At 33.6% G+C, this 16,652-nt stretch overlaps 2 protein-coding genes across 2 annotated transcripts; both read left to right on the top strand.

Annotated features, from left to right (window-relative positions):
- Positions 1–3,740: 3,740 nt before the first annotated feature.
- LOC126689499 (leucine-rich repeat extensin-like protein 6) lies at positions 3,741–5,297 on the top strand. The gene has a single exon (XM_050384711.1). The coding sequence runs from the start codon at positions 3,770–3,772 to the stop codon at positions 5,072–5,074; it is 1,305 nt and encodes a 434-aa protein (XP_050240668.1). The 5' UTR covers positions 3,741–3,769; the 3' UTR covers positions 5,075–5,297.
- Positions 5,298–12,309: 7,012 nt separating this feature from the next.
- LOC126689497 (40S ribosomal protein S3a) lies at positions 12,310–15,956 on the top strand. The gene is made up of 7 exons (XM_050384710.1): positions 12,310–12,471; positions 12,558–12,605; positions 12,735–12,840; positions 14,005–14,142; positions 14,306–14,491; positions 14,946–15,146; positions 15,611–15,956. Exons 1-7 carry the CDS (start codon positions 12,461–12,463, stop codon positions 15,704–15,706), a joined length of 786 nt encoding a protein of 261 aa, XP_050240667.1. The 5' UTR covers positions 12,310–12,460; the 3' UTR covers positions 15,707–15,956.
- The last annotated feature ends 696 nt before the right edge of the window (positions 15,957–16,652 follow it).

The raw sequence follows: 16,652 nt of genomic DNA, 5'->3' as shown, positions 1-16,652 counted from the left end.
CAATCTCTGGTATATTTTATTTTGGTAATAGTAAAAAAAAAGGCATTTCATTTAACAATCCACAACATTTGCAAAATTAGAGTGCCACATGGCAAGACCTTATGTTCTCTTGCATGAAGTCTATGCTTTTATATAAATATTGAATATTGATGGGTAAATTCACACCTATTAATAGAGTGTGTTTGGATTTTTTTTTTTTCCTTCTAATTGCTTATTTGTTTAATGTACTACAAAAAAAGGAGGAGTTTTATTTTTGTGTGCAAGAAAAGCCAAAATAAACGCAAATCTTCTAGATATACAAGTGTGTGTGTATATATGTATATATATGGCGTTTTGGAGAAGAAATTCATAGTTCAATGTTTATATTTTTTAATGTCTTTTCCCTTTCAAAGAATGACAAAATTTGGCAATAAACTTGGAAGTGAATTCATAGTTCTACAACTCCACTCAATATCTTTTTATTAGATATGAATTTTGACAAATCTACCATTAGATTACATTTTCTTCTTATATCATTCATACATGCTAAATTTTCAGAAAATTAAAGACAAATAACTATGTCATCAATCAAATGTTTAAATTAAAAAAAAAAATTGTAGTCTAAAATTATATATGCATAACAAATAAGTTTATGGATTGATAAGTAAATAAAATCCGACTAGCACAAAATTTGATGTGTGTAAAGAGTATAAAGAATATGCAATCTAACAGTTAGATTTTCAAAATATATAATTATGTAAATTTTTTCAATGAGAATTGTAGCCAAACTTAATCATTCAAAAAAATTACTAATAATGCTCATCTAGTCATCCGGCATATTCTTTTTGGATTTTTTTTTTCCTCCTTCTCTCTTCTTTCTTTCTTTGTGCTGATTACAAGCAAAATAAGCAGAAAAAGGTCCTGAGGGTCCCTATTACTAACCCTTTAGGCTTTAATTGGCACTATTACTTTTTTCCGTCTGTGACCAATCAAATTCATGTTAAGTGCTATGCTGATTTTCTCTTGGTGCCACTTAGTTTCAAAATCTAATTACCTCATCTTTCTTAAGTTTCTTTCTATTTTTTCAACATCGTGTTTTTAATCCACATCTCTGACGGTGTACAAGGTTGTTGTTGACAATTGCTGACCTCTTCTTGCTTAATTAAATGATTTGGTCTTAAGAGTTTGGTATTATGGACTTTAGGAAACTTTACTCAAAAAAAAAAAAAGACTTTAGGAAACGACATTCTAGAAACTGATATATTGCTTTGTATTGTAATCATTCTTTTAAATTGACTATTACATTGAGAGTGACTCCTTCTTGGCTTGGGAATGCTTATGTTTCAGCTAACTTGCCATTAAGCATGGCTGCATTATTTAGGCTCATATAAAAGTTTCATATTTTGCTAGAACTGTATGACTGGCTTCCTCTTAGGCCTAAACTTCATTCTTTGCATTCGTCTAGAGTTGGAAACTTGGAAATGCAAATACAATTTCTATGATTTCTAGCTAGGCTCGTTTAAATTCTTTCTCAGTGCTCTGTGTGGTACAATTTTCTATTATATCATGATTTGTCTTCTCCTCCTTCTATATAGTTAGTGGTCATTAACTTCATATCTCTCCCTCTCTCTCTCTCTCTCTCTCTCTCTCTCTCTCACAAATTTCAACTCTCAAGTGGGTTCTAATTAATTGAATTTTAGATCACAAGAAAAAGAAAATTGTGTTAATTCAAGCATGCTTGAATAGACCACGCAACTGAGACATAGTAGCTCTTATTAAAGTCTACCTGCTCTGCTAGGTGACTTAACTCAGTCTATGATCTCAAGTATATATAAAGTTTGCTTGGAAAAAATAAATGGTGTAAAATACACACATTCAAATGTTTTCAAAATTGGCTCTCTCCCTTTTTGCTTTTTCATGGAACCTCTTTATTAAATTTGGGAACAATACAAGAGAATGTATATGTAAGCATTTAGTTCGTTAAAAAAAAAAAAAAAAAAAGGTATATGTAGGTGTTTCTTTCATGATATGTATATATATATATATGTTGGCATTTCTTTTTTTTTTTTCTTTTTTCAATTGGACGATTTTTTAAAGCTTATTTACCGATTACTTTAACCAACTTTCAACAAAGAAACAAATAAATAAAGTGTTCATTTAAACGTATGTATTTAGGTTTGTCCTTTTTTTTATCTTTTTCTTTTTTTTTTCCTTTTTTTGAGGAAAATGCATTAACGAAGAATTAAGGGGAAAGGGATGTTCAATGATGGTTCTGTTATGATACAGACCCTCTTTGTCCGAGCTTAAGAGCTCCCAAAGATCCACAGGTGGATCATTATACAAAACAAAAGTCCTATCATGCTTAGTTCCTAATCGGGCCAAGAGGCCAGCACACATATTTGCTTCACGAAAGCAGTGATCAATCCGGACTTAGGCTATCTGGGAAATCAGCTGCCTGCAGTCATCAATAAGAGGCATAGCACGGCTTCAAAAAAAAATAAGAGGCACAGCACACATTAAAAAAAATAAAACACTACATAAAGTCAGCTGCCTGCTGTAATACTAAAACCTTCCATCGGGTCAATGTGCCTCCATGGTTAATTTAAAATGTCGGTTTGGGTTCACAAGAATCAAAACACCACACAAAGTCAGTGGTTTAATTCGATAGGTTCAGATTGAAAAGACTGCTAACTCTCTCATTGTAGCCTTCCTTGCTCGTCAAAAGTACGCTTAATCCAACCAACTATGAAATAAACAAAACCAAGTTGTAATAGAAAATGTTTTTCTGAATTTTTAGAACCATTTACTGCGTCAATGGGTGCAATGTATGACTAAAAAAAATAATAATAAAAATAATGGACATACAATAATAAATTATAGCTCATTTCTGTTGTGAAATCATAATCTCATTATTAATCTCCAACAACCATGACAATATATATTTTTTTCATGACTTTCATAATTTAAGATGGTGAGCCTTGCGGATAACCAAACAAGATCCGAACATATCCCCCACTAGGCCTTCAGCTACTGCATGGGGGTCCCATTGGTTAAAACTTAAAATACTAAAGTAGATTAAGTCCCATCTGGTGATTGACAAATCAACCTAAGATTCATTTCCCAATTCTTTGTTGAAAGTACCGGCATTTAATATATGTCTAACAAATTTTTCTTCTGTATTCTGATGCCTGCCATTTTCATGACCTTGTCTCGGGTCCTAGGAAACTATTTGAATTGAGACTAGGGACACCATCTAATATCTTTGTTAAACGACCCACTTTGAAAAATTACAATTACTATTATAGCTGCAAAATATATGTTATACTCCTAATTTGTTGAATAATCCAGCCTTGAGTTGAACCAATATAATAAACCAAACAGGTTTAAGAACCGTGTTTTTGGTAAGATCAGCTACCAAACTGCATTCCTACTTTCCACGAGAAACAAAGGCCATGCTGGTGCATTACAGTGAACCATGCAAAAGAAGAAAAGCTTATAAAATATATACAGAGAGGAAGTGTGAAATGTGAACATTCGTCTCACCTTCTTAATAATGAGTCAAATTCAAATATAAAACATATTAGTACTTCTGTACTCCAATAATTACAATACCCCACTCTACCTACAAAATAATCACAAGGAAAATGAAAACTGAGATATTATTGTCAAAGTTTGATTAACCTTTTTAACTTACACACCATATCTTATGCTATGAATCGCTATCACCATCAAAACTTCTTCTTTACCCTTCTATAAATCAGGGTCTAATTGCCTCAAACATCATACAAGAATGAACAACCCAATACCAATACATGGCATGTTTTTCAAAATGAAGACTAACCCACTTCTCACTCTAGCCCTTTGGGGCATCTTCTCTCTCATATTCCTCTCCAAGCCCTCTCACCAAGCTTCAAACTTTCCACCACCACAACCACCACTCCCAAACCCAAGACTCCTAAAGGCTTATACTGCCCTCCAAGCATGGAAACACTCAATCACCTCTGACCCCAAAAACTCTACCTTAAATTGGTGTGGCCCAAATGTCTGCAATTACACTGGTGTGTACTGTGCGCCAGCCCCAGATGACCCTCACGTTATGACAGTGGCTGGAATAGACCTAAACCATGCTGACATAGCCGGTACACTACCAGAAGAACTAGGCCTCTTGACTGACCTTGCTTTCTTCCACATAAACTCCAACCGCTTCTATGGCACTATCCCTGATTGCTTTCGATACCTTCACCTTCTCCATGAGTTTGACATTAGTAATAACCAATTTTCTGGTCCATTCCCTTCAGTTGTTCTTTACATTCCTTCACTCATATTCCTTGATATCCGATTCAATGAATTCCAAGGAAGCATCCCTTCACGCCTTTTCGACTTGAAACTCGATGCTTTGTTCATCAACAACAACAAGTTCCAAACATCTTTACCTGAAAACATAGGCAACTCTACAGTTTCAGTGATTGTTTTTGCCAACAACAACCTTAATGGTTGCTTGCCTTCGAGTTTGTCGAACATGAAGGACACTTTGAATGAGATTATACTAATGAACAGTGGATTAAAAGGGTGTGTGCCCCCAGAGATAGGGTTGCTAGACAAAGTGACAGTGTTTGATGTGAGCTTTAACGAGTTGGTTGGTACTTTGCCTGAATCAATAGGGAAAATGAAGAGCTTGGAGCAATTGGATGTGGCGCATAACAAGTTGTCAGGTGTGATTCCACCGAGTATATGCATGTTGCCTAAGTTGGAGAACTTTACCTACTCATATAACTATTTCTGTGGTGAACCACCCGTGTGCTTGAAGCTGCCTGACAAAGATGACAAGAAGAATTGTATTCCAGATAGGCCATTGCAAAGGTCACCAGAGGAATGTTTTTCTTTCTATGCGGATCCTGTTGACTGTGGTACATTTGGCTGCTCAGTTAGAAGTCCACCGCCACCATCACCACCACCACCACCACCACCACCTCCTCCTCCTCCTCCTCCTCCTCCTCCTCCTCCACCACCACCACCGCCACCTCCGCCGCCGCCGCCACCAAAAAAGTGGCACCGGTCACAACCCCCGCCAATGCCTCATTATACTAATCCATGAATGGAGGGAGATATATGATATATAGAAAGTATTCCTCCAAAGACTAATTAGTTTCATGTTGATTTCTCGTGTATTAGGTATTTAGATTGTTCTTCACATGAAATTGATCTACTTTATGCATTAGATTAAATATTATAAATTGAAAGCTGTATTCAATGTAACCTTTGAGGTTATACTTTATACTCTACTAAATAAAAAATAAAATTTTAATCTGTGAGATAAATTCTTTTTATTTTAAGTGAAATTAAATCTTATAGTATAAAAAGTAACCAATTAAAACTTACAGTTTGAAAAGCTAAAGATTAAATTCTCAATTCTCACTCTAGGATGTTTTTATAATAAAAACGTTTTGCAGACTGCAATAATGTAATAGAAAGTGTTGCTCTAGTCTAGTCAATTCACTTGTAGTCGTGGCTATTCAATACCGAGATGTTTTAGTAACACTATTACACACATTGGGTAAAGCTGGTGGTACACCTAAAACCTAATCGTATTGTCATAATCATTAATTTTCTTTTTGATATAAGCATTGGGTAAAGCTGATGGTACACCTAAAATTCTATGAAATAAAGGCCCACACCAATATGGAATGATATAGACGTATTTATCTTTAGCAATCAAACCTTTTTATCCAAGATTGTGTGATTAATATTTAAATAACGTAATATTGTAAAAAGGCTTGTTTCTTGTTTCTTGGGGGACACTTCGAAAGATGAAGCTAAGCGCATCCATAGCAATGAAGCTATTTTTTTAGTTATTTAGTATCATAAAAAGTTATTTTATTTATTTTACATACTCATTTTACAAAACATCTAGTAATAGTGGATTTATTGTAGCTTTCAACATAGTAAAATAATATAAACATTACAATAAAATAATATATCTACTATAATAAAATAATACAAACCCACAACCACCACAAAATAAACCCACAGCAACCCGAAAATCCAGCAACCCAAAACCGAAACCCACTCCAACCCACGAGCAAGAAAGACTTGCTCCGATCCACGCCGATGCGCCCCAACGTCGAAACCCACCATGTTGATACGCCGAAACCCACCACAACAACCCGAAAATCCAGCAACCCAAAACTAAAACCCACTCCGACCCACGAGCAAGAAAGACCCACTCCAATCCACACTGATGCGCCCAATGCCGAAACCCACCACGCCGATACGACCTACTCCGAACCATGAGTGATAACCACTCCAATCCACGAGCCAGCACAACCACGAACCGTTTCGGCGATGATGCGTGAGTTTCGGTGGTGGCGATGAGGAGGTTGATGAATCGGTGAGAGTTTGTGGATGAGAATGGGAATCGGTGAAGCTAAATCATTTTTTCTAATGAAGATGATGGGAATCGATGAGAGTTTGTGATGAGGATAATGGGAATTGAAAGAAAGAAAAGAAATAGAAAAAGAATTAGAGAAAGAAAGAGAAGAAATATTATTTCAATGCTAGTGGGAATAAAAAAATATTTTTTTTGCTTAGCTTCAAGCTATAGTACGCAGCCAAAAATAGCTGCGTACTATAGCTCTAAAGCTAAAATAATTAGCTATACCTTCACTATTGTAGAGTAATTTTTGTATTTTGATAAAGCTAAAATAGCAGTGCTCTAATAAGCTTGAAGGATGTGTCATAATTCGTAAATACAAAAGGGTTCATTTTTATCTAAAAATTGTGACTTTAGGTTAAGTTTTAGTTGTTTTTTAGAACGTGTGTAAAATTGTGTAATACAATTTATGTGCAATAAACACTACTCAACTTAAAATTTCTTAGCTCAATTCATCACTTTATTAGTTTATAAGGTTTTTGGAGTATCTCATGAGTAAGAAATGATAAATAAAATAGTTTGATTAAATGCTAAGACACTTATATATATATACACCCACGTTTCTCTTCTTCCATCTGATAGCTAGATGCCTTGCATTTACCATGCTTAATAATTCCTTGGAATTTCCTCTTGTCTTCTAGAGAAAGTGAATGATGGATGAATACTTGGGTTGGTTTGCTGTGTCTTTCATCTTTCTCTCAAACTTTTGGCCATGGGTCATAATGGTTGTCTACTTGTCTTGTCTTTGAAAAAAATGGCACCATCCTTTTCCTTTTTCTTTTTTCTTTCTTTCTTTCTTTTTTTTTTTTTTTTTTTTTTAGAAACAAACACACATACAAGGGAGTGGGAAAGATGTTTTTACACAAAACACACTACAACTCTACTCAAAAATCATAGTAACTTTTAAGGGAGGGTGTGGTAAGTTATACTACACACAACACACTCTCTTAAGAAATATGAGACAATATCCATTCTTTTTTTTGACAAACAAACACACACACGCACAATAGAGAGGGAAATGAATTCTAACACAAAGACACACTATAACTCTACTAAAAAATCATGCATAGTTACTTTTAAGGGAGAGTGGGGCAAATTATACTACACACAATTGAAGTTAACGTGCCTGAATTGTGAATCCTTAATTGGTCTTGGTCCATGTTTAGATTATACCAAATAAAGGTTATTAATTAGGCTTGGCCTAAAATTGCTCTCATTGAATAAGTGGCGGGGCAAAAATTTGTTCTTGAAAAGGCCAAACAAATATAAGACTAATTTTTTTAAAAAAAATTTTTAATTTCTAAAGTTTCATGATATCCATGAGATCATAAATTTGAAACCTCTTACCAGCATTTTGGAGCTACCCCATGGGATTTCTCCTTATAATAACCTAGTGCGTGTAAGATGGAGGACTGTATATACTTAAGAGAATAATTAAATACTCGAAGAGGTTTGGATATCTTCATTTGTAAAATAAAAATAAAAATTAAGAATAAATTTCATCAACATACCACAAGGTTTGGGCTAATACTAATCATATCCAAGATTTTTCAAAATTTACCAATTTGGTCCCTAATCATATGTGAATGAAATTTACCTTTTTATTTTATTTTATTTTATTTATACATATTATAATTATACTATGTACAGTAAGATAAAAGACCAAAACATAAAACAATTTAAAATGCAAATTTAATATTTTAAAAACTTGTATGTGTAATACAAAAAACTATATTTATTCAATTTGAATTTGGCCAATATTAACAAAAAGATTTAATAGTTTTAGCGAAAATTTAATCGACAATTATTTAGGCACTAAAAAGGTACGAAATTAAACAAAAAATAATACAAACCGGAATGTCTTTATTTATAACTTATAAATTGTATTGACTAAAAGCCCTACTTTACTTTCCTTTTAATGTGGCACTGTGAACTGTGAAGGGCTGATGAGTTCAAATTCAACAGTACCATTTATTATTGGAAAGAAATTATTATGATTTTCATATCTTTTTAGTCATTAACAACCGATGACTGAATTGAAGGAGATGGACACATTATGTCTATGCAAATAAGGGTTGCTAATGCTAAAGTTGACCCCTGCAAATGCAATGAGGTTTTCTCAGTTAAGACCTTAAAGGCGGGCTAACCCTTAGGGTTGATGCTCGTACAATCCTTTATGAAAAAACCAACTAAGGACATGCAAGATATGACATCAAGGATTAAGTAGTATATTAGAGTGGAGGAAGACATTTGTAAATCCTTTATTCTTTTCATTCATTTCCATTCCATTTCATTCTCTCCTCCCAAACAAGGCCTTAAACTCTCAAACAAGGGAATAAAACTCTCAAATAAGGAAAGAAAAGAATATTCTAAAATTATTATTTTCGTTCCTTTCTATTCCATTTCCTCCTCCCAAAAAACTAACACTGGACTAACATTTGTGACATTTTTTTAAGGAAAGTCATAAGTTTTCATTATTCAAAAACAAAGCAAAACAACAATAAAAAATGAGCATGAACTGTGAAGATGATGAACATCCATAGCTAATTGAAACTCTAAAACCAGGGACTATCTTCTATCCAATAGTTTAGAAAACTCCAGTTTTTTGGGCATGTAATACAAGTAGGTGGACCGCTTGGTTATCTTTTCTTTTAGTATGATATGATTTAAACTAAGTTACGAGTAATCTTGCCTCTATAAAAATTTTTGGAGAGGCCAATCATTACATTTTGTAGAGGCCCAATTTATTTTTATACAATACTATAAGGGTTTCAAAAATTTTGGGGGACCATGGCCCCCTAGGACTATATGTCCCTCCGCCCCTAAGAGTGAGGTACTTATTTAATAACATAGGTTCATATTATTTTCACATAAAATGAGAGTACATTCAGCTCATATTATTTACACAAAAATCAAAAATCATAGGAGAGTTCTTTTTTCTTTTCTTTTTTGCATATTTCTCAACCAAAAAGAAAAAATGGAGAAAAAAAAAGAGAAAGAAGAAACTAGAGCCCAAACAAATATAATGCTTTGTTTGTTTCAACAATAACTTTTCTTGGAAATTTTTTCATTTTCTAGAAAGCATTTTCTAGAAAACTATCTCTTTTTCTGATTGTACACACAATTTTCGTAAAAGATAAATCACACGATCACGAAATAGTGTAACAAATAATAAACTTGTATTTGATTTGTATATATGTGAGTACAATTTTCTGTATAAATCTTTACAATGAAAGAGTATAATAAATTCCTCCGATTTAATTTCCAAGAAACATAACGATCCAAAGGGGCTATGAAGCTTGATCTTGAATCGTGCTTTGATGTCTCCAAGTTGAATGAATAGTTGAACGTGCTTGATTTAATGCGAGTGCTGATAGCTTGATCTCGAACTAGGTTAAAAGAGAATCCCTACTTTGATTTGAAGAAGTAGGAATAGGCCTTAATAAACAATGGAATTCTTATGAATTTTAGAGATGACTTTCTATTTTGTCACAGTGTCGGTAGTGTTTTCTCTCTAAGTGTTCTCATTTTTTTCTCATATGAGAAGCTTCTATTTATAGGTAACTCAATAGTATTTAATTTGGAATTTTCTCTCAGCATTTATTGAGAGTTGAATTATGAATTTAATTTGGTATTTTATTTAATAAGAACTTTTCATATAGATCTTTTCTTCTGATGCTGCCATATGGCTTTCTTCATTTGATGTTGCCACGTGACTTGATTTCATTCATTGATCGTCCACATCATCAATTGGAGATTAATTTGATCACAAATGTTTTATCATGAACAATTAGACGGTTGTGAATACATCATAAAATTTTGATGTCTACACCAGTGTTTGGTAACGACATTGAAAATGAGTTTGAGAACATTTTCTAGTGTTTCGTATACACAATTTTTTTTTTAATATTTCTTGTGTAATTTAAAACATGTGTATTGTGTAAACTAAACAAATGTAATCAATATTAAAAATTAAAAAAAAAAAACCAAGAATGAAATTGGTTTTCAAACTAAAATTTTGACAATATATACAAGCAAAATTAGTTGTCCAATTTGTATGATCTTTACCACTCATTTTGCTCATATACGGACAGTAACGTACATAAAAAATATATATTGATCACTTTGTAGGACTAAAACAATCATATATTACTTGAAAAATACTCAACATAATGTATCTACAACGCTAGCCCATGCACAAGACGGGAAGATATCACAATTGATCCAGTAGTTTAAAGAAATCAATGGCTTAATGTTGAAGTTTGAGGAAAATATTGCAATTCACTTCATAATATTAATATGATAATAAGGCAACAAAATGCAACTCCCCTAAAAATTTATCATTCATTATACTTTTTTTTTTTTTAGAACCGTTATACTGTTATTTGTAACAACATTATTAATTTACTGTAAAGATTGCTCTATGTAAAAGCAATTTAAAGTCATATAGGCACTATATTACCAAATTTTTGTCTTTTACTATATTCATTCTTCTTTATTTATTTATTTTTTTCACTTTTATGTGGAAAAGAGAATTAACATATGCAACTTTCCATACTAAAATCCATCAAACCAAAAAATTACTTAAAGAAAAAAAAAAGTCAAGATTGAAATTCATAGAATTGTGTTATAGAGGGGAAGAGAAACAGGAAGAAAAGAGAGAAGAGAAGAGACCAAAGAGAGTGATACTGAGGGTGAGAGAAAAGAGAAAAAGCAAAAGGAAGAGAAGAAGTGAGAGAGTTATAAGAGCTATGCATTGTGCACGAGAGAGAGAGAGAGATTGTTTTCCATTTTTTTTTTTTTTTGGGAAAACAACCTATAGAAAATAAATTTCAAGGTTTCAAGAAAATAACTCGTGTGGCCTAAAACTGGTTAAACCTGACTTAGGATCACAATTAATTTATGTTAGGGGTTAACAACAATCCACAATGAGAGATTGGAACAAAAACCACAAAAATATACGTAAAAAGGTATATTAAGGTTTTTTTTTTTTTTTTTTTTTTTTTAGACAGCATTACAAGCTCTTCTCTAAGAACAACCTACTTTTATCTTTTATCAACTCTCTCACATTTATTTCTCGTGTCTTCTTCTTCACCCTTATCCTTCCTTATATTTGCCATGTTTTCTTCTCTAGCATGAGTTGTTTTTGTATAGTTGGACAGCTTTTTGTCCCACCAGTCTCTTTCTTCCTCAATGTCATGATGAATGAAGACTTTTGGGGTTTCTTGTTTTATCTTGATCAATTATCCATAATTAAATGCGAATGTGCCAAGCAGGTAACTATAGATTTATCTGGAAGGTTTAGAAGGTGTCCTTAGATAATCTTATAAGTTTAAGAGCACATCCTCAAAAGCTTGGTAGGTGCATTGACTTTGCCAACTTGGTGAAGATCTTGACTTCGGATGGGGTCCTTGGTGAATTTACCATTGGATCTATAATGATGCACCATTTGGTTCGTGGTCCAGGGTATGGATATTTTAGGGAAGCTCTATTCTTAAATAAGCATGTATTGGGCTTATTTTAGCCCATGATCCAATGTCATTTGAGCCCTATAAACCTCCTCCCTATATAATCTATAGAAAATATGCTTTATCTTATTAGGTTTTTTTTGTTAAATGAAAATAGTTTTCCGCTAACTAATTTTTTTTATGTTACCAAACATAAAAAAAAATGTGGAAAATTATCTAAACAAGCAGCACGAAAAAGAAAAAGGCTTATAAAAATAAAAGTAAAATTTAAAAGCCCTAAGAAGTGAGAAGGCTATGATTTTTTAAGGTGAGAACAGAACGACATCGGTTTATATAAACCAATAGCAGTCCCTGCATCAACTGGATATACCAATATCTCGAAATTACCCTTGTATAGTCTAAAATGAATATCACCAAAACGACACACCCAACCTGAGTGTACAACAACCCAAAGCACACACCCCCATATAAATTCCTCATCCAAAATTAGGGTTTTGCTCTCTCAAAACATTCATTTTTTGTTTTGCCCCCATAGCCGTCTGGTGCTCTCTCTCTCACTCTCCTCCTCTCCGCTCATCCAATCATGGCCGTCGGGTACTCTCTCTTTTTCTCTCATTCATGTTTGCACTGAGAATTCATGCATTTGTGAGGGACTAATATTAACGTGTTGTATTTGGCAGTAAGAACAAGAGGATTTCCAAGGGAAAGAAGGGAGGCAAGAAGAAAGCGTGAGTCTTTCTTACGTTTTTGCATTCAATTTTTGTTTTTCAGATCTGGGTTTTCTTTGTTTTTTCCATTTTCAATATTGTTTTTGATTTTGAATATGTGTATATATTTTTTGTGTGTGGGTATTACAGAGCTGATCCTTTTGCAAAGAAGGACTGGTATGACATCAAGGCCCCATCAGTGTTCACTGTCAAAAACGTTGGCAAAACCCTCGTCACTCGTACTCAGGGAACTAAGGTTAGCTCTTTTTTCTGTTATCTATATGTGGGTTTTTATTATTATTGTTTTATTGATCTTATGATGTGTTTGGTTAACGAGAAACTGTGGGATTAGAAACCAAGTTAAAATTTGTATCTGGGGTTTTTGTTGTTTCCATTTTTGTTTTGTTTTCAGCTTTCTCTGCAGCTAAAATATTGGTTTTTTATTTTGATTTTTTAGTTTGTTGTTGCTTGCTTGATTGGTTGATGTGGTTGGTTAAAGCTAATCTAGATGGGTTCTTATAGTGGTTTGGATGGTAATTGTTGTTTAATTTTAACCCTGCTTTGTTTATAAGACGATCCAGTTGGATTTAATGGATAGGAGCTGCTTTGGTGTGCTATTAGTGTTAGAATTATAGGTTAGGCCAAATGACATACTGTGTCATAAGCGACTTTGAAATCTATTGTTTGGTTACGGATTGTTGTTGGAACATGTGCATTTTGCATTCAAAGTATCATGACAAGCGATGTTCAAATCTTTTGTGATGGTTTCAATTTTGTGAACCAACCTGCATTCCATTCTCATTATAAGATGGATGAAATTATGAGATCTAGTTTATGGAAGTATTGATTGTAGTGGCAAGATTGCTTTAGCATGGCCTGCTTTTCATTCTTTTTGAAGACCTCGTTCTAATTCTTTCCTGCCCTTTATTACCCATATTAGGTGTTTAGTTTTTATAATTTTATTTTGCTTGTTTAGTTCTACAGTCTTTGACTACAATTTTGGTGGTGGGAACCTTGTGTTTTTTATATGGTTTTTAGTTTTGTGTGTCATACAAAAGTTTATAAAATTATGAGACGAAGTCAACAGATCTATGTGCTGCTGTTCATTAATGTGATTGCAGTGATTGTTTTGTTGCATTTATTTTGTTGTTAATAAAAAAAAAGGGTGTACCCAATGCAAAAATCTCCCACTTTTGATGGGTTTGGGAGAGGTTATTGGTAGGCAGCCTTACTCCCAATTGTTTTTTGGGGAGGCAAATTCCTGGGCTTGAACCTGCAACCATTCCTTTTGGTGGAATGCACTTGCCATTGAACCAAGGCTATACTTCTTCCACAACCTGGAAATGTTAATGTATTTAATATTTTCCAGATGTTTATGTGTTCGTGCATACAATATGACCTCCTCTTTGTCTCTTAACAGATTGCTTCCGAAGGACTCAAACACAGAGTCTTTGAGATATCATTGGCTGACCTTCAGGATGATGAGGAGCATGCTTACAGGAAGATCAGATTGAGAGCTGAAGATGTTCAAGGGAGGAATGTTCTGACAAATTTCTGGGTATGTGGGATTTAAATGGTTTCATCTGCTTCCAACATTGTTGGTGCTATGATTCTTGTGAAAAATTAGTCACTTCTGCTATGTTCTTACTTTATAAAACTGGAATGTTTCTAATGAAAAATCTGTCACTTCTGTTATGTTCTTACTTTATAAAACATTTCAGGGAATGGATTTTACAACAGACAAGTTGAGGTCTTTGGTGAGGAAATGGCAGACGTTGATTGAAGCTCATGTGGATGTGAAGACTACAGACAATTACACCTTGAGGATGTTCTGCATTGGATTCACCAAGAGGCGCCAAAACCAAGTCAAGAGGACCTGTTATGCCCAGTCTAGCCAAATTAGACAGGTTTGTATACTGTTATTTAACTAAAAAAAACTGTTTTATAGAAATTAATCAGCAACTTGAGCAAAGATGGCTGTGTACTATATGTGACCGCTGATTTGTTCTAGTGTGTGTGCACGCGTGATAGTTTCTAATTAAAATGTTTTCCAACTTTAATGACCTAAACAAGAGATTTTTTTTTTTCTTTTCAAGTTATTTTATATTTTTTAAACTGCTTGAATAGTGTAGATATGGAGAATATAACAGATAAATTAATTGAGCAAATGATGTTTTATCATTGGCTTTAGATCCTAAATAACTCGTTGCCCAATGCCTTCTTTCCTCACTAAGATTGTTTGAGAACTTCATTAGGTTGAACAGCAAAGTATTTTGATGATTGTTTCATCTTTTTAAATTGCTGCATTCCAATATAAATTTTACCACTGTTTAACAAATAATGTTGCTTGTGATCTGTTAGATCCGCCGCAAGATGAGGGAGATCATGATCAACTCAGCATCATCTTGTGATCTGAAGGAATTGGTGAGGAAGTTCATTCCTGAGTCAATTGGCAAGGATATTGAAAAGGCAACCTCAAGCATCTACCCTCTACAAAATGTATTTATCCGGAAAGTTAAAATCTTGAAAGCTCCAAAATTTGACCTTGGAAAGTTGATGGAGGCAAGTCCCTCTACCTTCCTCTCTTTTTTTGTGTGCATAACATTATACCAGTTTAACAATTAGAGCATTGGCATTCGTGGTGGTATTAAAAATTTTGAACCTTTGCTAATAAAAAGCCTGGAAACGAAGGTTATCCAAGAGCTCATAAAGTTTATAGCTTTGTTTCTGAAATCAATTACTTCATGCCCCAGACAGATCCAAGGCCTAAGCCATACCTAAATTTAGGTTCTGATTTTTTCAGGATGATCAGATTTACTTATGCTCACCCTGTTATTTATTTATTTTGAAATTAAGTTGCCTTCATGAAGCAATTTTAATGCCTGTCTATCCAGTTTATTATCTCTTTCTGAAATTTTTGATCATTTTAAGTGTCAATATTCGACATCTTGATATGCCTCCTTTGTGTTCTAGGATATCTCTTGAAGCACTCATGTAAATTTGTCCCCTGTGGTTTGTCTATGCAGGTTCATGGTGACTATTCAGAGGATGTTGGTGCCAAGGTGGATAGGCCTGCTGACGATACAATGGCTGAAGCCCCTGCTGAACTAGTTGGAGCCTGAATGAAGGATTCTGAAATTGCCCTTCAGCTTTTACTTTCTTGTTTTTTTTGGTGGCTCTGAGATTTTGTTGCTCGCAGTTTATGGAGAACTTGTTTATTTAAACATTCCTCCTATTTTGTTCCTACCTGTCAGAATTAGAGTGATTTTGTCATTAAGAGACATTTTTGTCCGTTTAATTTAGTCGACATTTTGTTATCTTTACCAACCAAATCCGTATGTAATGAGCATGAAACACTTATTTTCAGATAAACCCCTAGATTTTCATCCCTGAAAAGAAGTTTAGGGTGGATGAAACTTTACATCCACCACCATGTGCAATTACATGAAACACTTCTTTTAAGTTAAACTACTTACGTAGAATGAAGCTTTACATCTACCAAGTTAGGTCATTTTAAGTTAAAACATCTTGAATATTTTGTTTTGAAACTATTGCTACAAAACCTACGGGATCATCTGAAGTGACTATGAACTAATTTATCCAACTGTTCTCTATTTGACGATGGGCTAATCTAGTATTTTTCTATACAAAATTTGATAGTATCTATTATACAAAGTAGTATTTAAAAAAAAAAAAAAAAAAAATTTTAATTCGAGTCTTGAAGTAGCTATATATAATCGACTAATGCCATTTTCTTGTATGGTTTAATGCTAATATTAATTAGTAATTTTTAGTGTGTATTAGTATCTTGAAATTTTGAATTATAATAGCACCACGATCAACCGCATTTTTTAGATCCGTTGCATATGCAGGTCCAAACCTCAAAGGCTCAAACCTTATAGAGACGGATTTTCTAGTTTTCAAATCTCGTCCTTTGACACTGTTTTAAGGACTTGAGAAACTTTTATAAACAATTTATCAACCTGGAGTGGAGTTTGAGCAGCCCTCAGATTCTAGAAAAATCATGAAGTTTTTTCTTTTTCGAAATCTCCAACCTCAGTTACCGAT

Source organism: Quercus robur, chromosome 6, assembly GCF_932294415.1.
Source record: "Quercus robur chromosome 6, dhQueRobu3.1, whole genome shotgun sequence".
NCBI classification, from domain to species: domain Eukaryota; kingdom Viridiplantae; phylum Streptophyta; class Magnoliopsida; order Fagales; family Fagaceae; genus Quercus; species Quercus robur.
This window is presented reverse-complemented; position numbering and strand designations above follow the sequence as displayed.